This window comes from Neophocaena asiaeorientalis, unplaced genomic scaffold (genome assembly GCF_003031525.2).
Source record: "Neophocaena asiaeorientalis asiaeorientalis breed wild unplaced genomic scaffold, Neophocaena_asiaeorientalis_V1.1 scaffold123, whole genome shotgun sequence".
Lineage (NCBI taxonomy): Eukaryota > Metazoa > Chordata > Mammalia > Artiodactyla > Phocoenidae > Neophocaena > Neophocaena asiaeorientalis.
In genome coordinates this window covers 3,568,601-3,574,600 of record NW_020173666.1, presented here as the reverse complement: position 1 = coordinate 3,574,600, position 6,000 = coordinate 3,568,601, and the positions used below count along the sequence as shown (strand labels likewise).

General features: G+C 31.8%; 1 protein-coding gene across 4 annotated transcripts in view; it reads right to left on the bottom strand.

The window, feature by feature from the left end:
- Positions 1 to 268: 268 nt before the first annotated feature.
- STXBP5 (syntaxin binding protein 5) overlaps positions 269 to 6,000 on the bottom strand; it is a 165,189-nt gene continuing 159,457 nt past the window's right edge. For all 4 annotated transcript variants that reach the window (XM_024747979.1, XM_024747980.1, XM_024747981.1 and 1 more), the window contains one exon: positions 269 to 5,993. In XM_024747979.1, coding sequence (XP_024603747.1) covers positions 5,952 to 5,993 — 42 coding nt within the window. In that variant the 3' untranslated portion in view covers positions 269 to 5,951. The remainder of the gene's footprint in view (positions 5,994 to 6,000) is intronic.

Here is a 6,000-nt window from a genome sequence, read left to right as displayed (position 1 = left end):
TTCATCTACAGCTGGTGCCTACTGTCTGGACCCTCACCCTTTACTGTACTTCCCACTCAATGTAGGGGCAGGTAACTTTTACCAGAAAGTCCAGATCGTTAAGAAAAGTACAGTTTGTTTTACGTGAATTACCTGATTAGCTTGACTTTCCCTTTGCAGATGTAGAAATCTATTTTATCTATTATTTGCTGAGGTTAAACTACTGGATTAATTCCACAATTCAGAGAAAAACATTAAAACAAATCTTCTAGAAAAAAGGGCTTATTAATTTCAGGAGAGATTAGAATATTTTATTTTGCCCAATCAGAGCCCTTCAGCATAAAGAGACATTCATATACATATATATGAACATTTTCCAGAAACATTAATTTATAATACATTATTTTAAAATACCAGCTTAACGGTATTTATTTACAAAAATATTTCATTACCTAATTTAAACCTTTTGCTGTGATGACAGTTGTAAAGTACAAGAATGCAAAATAACTACAAAGTTTAACACGTTTTTAGTGTTTGCAATACTGCTTTTTTGTTTTAAATGAAACAGTACACAGAGATGGGTTTTTAAATCATATTTAAAATGCATATTCCAGCAATCACCTTTGAGATAGTTACTGGACTGAGCAAGATTAAAAAAAAAAAAGTGCAGCAACTGAAAACTACCTGCATGTACAGTTTGAGGTGTACACAAGCTTGAGCTCTATACCAACCATGCTTTGCCCCTGAAGTGGGCAATGTTAGAAAAGCTTGATCTTGCTCTTTTTAATATTGGTTTTGGTGTTGCATTTACAATGAACCAATAGTATAACTGGAAAGCAAAATGTTTTGCTGGTTCTAACTACCACGTTAAGCAGAGGTCACACCTGAAGTATCACAGTACCATTTATTTACACAAAAATTTTTTTAAAATTTAAAACATGATTTACCCTCTTTGCATTGCTCTCTATTGATATGTTAAATCTGTTTCCACCTCCTTACGTTGTCCTCAGTTGAAGAAAATTTAAACAACACAAAACACATTGCAAAAGTATAAACCCCCCCCCCCAAACTCCCAAATAAATAGGATTCCATTGTCATTAGCCTATATCCATTTTAAATGCCTGAGCCAAACAACCTACAATAAATTAATACTGATTTATTTACAACTCATACAGTATAAAATTTTAAACTATAAGCCTTATTGCGAAATGTTGGCAGAACAGAGTCACGATTTTTCTGATGCAAAGAGTGCGATGAAAAGAGCAATTTCATTACATGTAGCCCTGGACTACTGTACTCAATTTGTAAAGGAATTGTGCCTAAGAATTTAAGACTGTGGGAGGAACTGAGAAAGCAATGTTATAACCCTGATAATTGGGAAGTTATTAAAACCATTAAATTCAGCTGAGAAAGGTAAGCGAAAGTTTCCCCTTTGATTTTTGTCGGGGTTGTTACAACTATTTTCTGTCCACAGAAGCTTTAAAACTTCTGTGGTAACAGTAAGATCATTAAGAGTCACAGGAAAAATCATCCCCATAGCACTTTACAAGAAATTGATCAGAGTGATGAAAAGTATAATTAACAGAAGCTGTAAACAGTATCTTCACATTCATTTTCAAATGAAAAAAAAAAAAATTGGGGGGCATAAATTTCAATTCAAGAGAACAAACACCCTAAAAGGGAAAAGAAAAAAAGGAGGACACTTAAGATAGAGAAGTGCTCTTTTTCAAAGTAAATACAGATTAAAAAGTCTAGGAATATTTGATCAAGTATCAAACTGATAAGGAACAAATTCTATAAACTACAAAATAAAAACCGTCATTGACAAAAATACATAAACTCTGTTTTCATTTTTGGAAATTTATTTTTAAAAAAGGTAGAAGAAAATATCTGGAAAACTATTTTAAATATATATATATTTTAAAACAATAACTAAGGTAGGCATCCAACAGCAAGCTGCAGCTATTGAGAAAGATCTTGTGATTATTGTTGTGGGCATTTTCCCCAAAATAAAATTAATATTTGAAAATGCTCAATAGAGGGTTTCTTTTAAACCATAGTAATGATATCTTTCCTGCCATGTGTGAAGACTTTTGAACGATGTATGATTCTTTAAAATTAATTGTATCTCGATATGAGATACCAATATTTCTTATTATAAGCGTAAAACATAACTTTTTGTATGGATAATATACATACTTTTTAAGTACTTTGACTTAAACGTAACAAGTTCACCATTTTTAAAATTAAAGAGTACATTTATAAAAATTCCATTTTAAAACTAAAAGTATATTCTCTAGCAGTATGTATAAATATAACACGTTACTGTATGATCTTAAAACAAATCTGAAAGTGTTGCAATAATTTAAGACCTAGAACGCTGAAACAAACAGCAAATGATTTTACTATTTTTTTTATCCTTCAAAACTATATAAAACCTTATTGAAGGTTTTAAAACTATGATCATTTAAGGTGCAGCTAGCAGCATATTCACAATTTTGGTATGTTTTATACATATGTATCACTTGATTTGAACGGAGAAATGTGAATTAAATGATAATAAAAAGTTTTCATTACCTAAAAAAGTGCAGAAAAAATTCAAGTTTGAAGTTCAGTGCTCTTTATTTTGGAAAAACAAATAAACAAAATCCCAAAAGTTAAAATGTAAAATAAGTCTTTGCCACAAAAAATTTACCTTTGGATATAGCTCTTCTAATGTCACATGAAAAAATGCCTTAAGCAAAACATATATGGAATACAGAACTCAGGGTAAAACTTTGAAGTCCATGGTATCTTTCACATATTTTTCCTTTCCTCAGCTGTTTTCTCACCACCCCCTGTAACCTAAAAGTATGTAACACTTTCAGACTTGTTTAAAACACATATCTACATGAAATAACTTCAGAGAAACCTACAATTAAAAAGTTCTAAGCAAAAGAAAATGCTTCTTTCTTTAAAGTACTGTACTTAAATTGTAATACAGTACACATAATAACATAGACAATTAGCAGCACTTTTTCCCATCCATAAAAAAATCAAATTAAGAAGTTAAGCAATAGCTCAGTTATATCCATAACCATTTTTGGAAACACCTTGTACAACTGAAATGCAAACCAAGGGAATTAAGATAATTGAAAACTTCAAATGGTGTAATATACAGAAGTGGTCAGAATATAAGGTTTCAAATAACTTTCTAAGCAAATACATATGGATTTCAGTTTGAAGAGTGAAATGAACCAGATATGTGGTACATATAGGGAAACCACTTCCTACTGACAAACTGCTAATCAGTGAATACTTCAATGATTTGAGAGTCAAGGACACAGGCAACAAAGAATAATGTTTGAAGATATGGAGGAAGCACACAAAAATCTTTCACTTTTCTAATATTTTCTATTTTGACTATTTTTTTAAAATTTTTGGTTTGTTTTCCTGAAATCTTGGCTTGCTGGTGACTGCAACTTTTTGCGTTAGAAAAAAAATAAGAGATGTTACCTCTCAAATTACAATGAATTCCCTGGGTTAGTTTATTACTGCAGACTGTCTCTTATCTACAGACTGAATCAAGTATAACTCTGAGAAGCTTATTTCCTATTTTCAAAAATACTTCAAGCTTTCTAATCCTAAGTGAGTTTCTAGTTTGCTGTGCATAATTTGTAGATTAATTTAAAAATGAAATAAAATAACTTGAAATACTGATTTAAGATTTTCTTATAAAACCCATCTCAGGTAAATGTATCTAACTTCTCTATTTGAAAATAATTACAAGATTGGTTCATTTTATATACAACAGGAAAAATGACAGTTGATATAAAAATTAAGTTGATATACAATTAACACGAAATAACACAGCAAATTAAATAATTGGAGCTAATACGCCCTTACACATGAACGGGGAATCAACCAGTATATTACTTTACTTAGTGCTTCTCAACTTCAAATCCGTTAACTACTGATTTTATTGATGACATTCACAAAACTGCACCTTTAAAAAACGGCTTAATACTTCCTGTGACATATCATGGAACAATGGGTTTATTAGATAATATATGATACAAATTAAACAATTTGTAAACTGCTTCATGTTCATCATATAGCTGACATTAACTAACAGAAATGTTACTCATAGGTACTTTCTACAAAGTCAAAAACTTTTGAGAATGACTATTTTTAAAATATTTCTTTTGGCTTGATCAGTTATCTCCATCACATATATTTAATCCCTCCCTAATGATATTTAAAGTAAATTTTAATGTAAACTTTCATATCCCATAGTGCACGTTATAAAATGTAAACATAAGAGCTTTATTAATGAAAAGGGGAAAGGAAAAATGCATAACAGACTGTGAAATTAAGGTGTTCTACAATATACCTTTAATGATCATATGGAATAGAAAAACAACCATCATGTTTGCTATCAATTTGTGCTCTGATTATCTCTTAATGACAAAAGAAAACTGTTTTAAACTATTTTTTATAGAAGAAAGTATTTAAATTTCATTAATACTAAGTATAATCTTCTATATTATTCGTCCTTTGTTGCTTTAAGAACAATCAGTAATAATCTCAGATGAGCCTGCAGAATGAGCTTACCTACTTCAGATCTACCCCGTCATCTCTTTTCTGTCTGTGTGCTATTCTAGGGACCAATCATTTATTGTCCACTGATGGTCTCATCTGCTTTATACTCCAATACAGGAATAATTTAGTTACCAAAATGCACATATTTTCCTTTTCTTTTGGCTTTTTAAAACCTTGAAAGGACATGAACAGTTTTACAGTATATTTCTACAGAAAATACTTTGTACGTCATCAGACGAGACTCTTACATAGATAATTATTGACAAAGGATGCTTGTGATTTTTTCCATGCGACAGCATGTGCACTAAGATTTAATTGGCTCATCACCTGAGTGTACTGGAACTGTTAGCAAGTAAAGGGCATATTAAAAAGGGAGCTGAACATTTTACTGAAATAATGAAACTTTTTTAAAGCAATTTTAATTAAGTAATGCAAAGGTACATTAGGTTAAACATTTTATAAAAATTCAAGCAAAATTAAAAACTTAGCCAATTTCAACATTTCTACAAATTTAACCAGTAACTATTTTGGTCAAATCCACGTTTAGCTGAATTAATGAGAACAAGGACAAGGGACATTGAAGTATTCTCCTCACCACAATGGAGGTTTTTCTCACTTTCCACACTGCATAGCCATTACATGGAAACTCCCAGAATGATGAGCAGTTCAGTCATGCTCTACACTTTTCTTTTCAATGAAAAGTGATGTATCGCCTTGTTTTGCTTTTGACAAAATATGGACTAAACACAAGTATACAATAACAAGAATCCAAGAGTAGCCCATACACAAGTCAACTATGTGTATGTTTTTATTATTTAAAGCCCACCATTCAGCTTATCTGTCTAAAGATATGGTAATAAACAGTTTGTTTCTTTTTCACTAATGATACTGATGACCAGTCAGTTGAAGGGAGGGAAAGTCCAAGAGAGCCGTTTATAAGTCAGTCAGTGACACAAATATAACTGTTTCAGCTTCAGGACTTCTGACTTATTGCCTCTCCCTCAAAGAGGTCAAACAACGATGGCAGATAACGACAGCACAGAATCTTTCGGCACGTGAAAGTTTTATACAGGACTGACCCAGGAAAAGTCCCTGCTATGTCCCCTCAACATCCCTCTGTTTCTTCATTTGTAACATGTGACCATCCTAGTTCCCAAACCGTCAACTCGTAGCTGGCCCACAGCATATGCTCCACGTTGAGTGTGTGTGAACACTCCCCAGTTAAAGCCGCATGACTGAGGTCAAACAGTGCATGATTGTGCTAGGCAAGAGCAGTATCCAGTGATGAACATCTCTTTAATGTTAACTTTCCTAAAGTGAAATCAATAAAATAAAATAGGAAAATTCTTTTTCCTTCTGGTTAAAGTTGGACTTAGTTGGATTTCTGGTTGTCAGAACTGGTACCACTTCTTATCTTTGTATTTCAACATCATCTAAAGT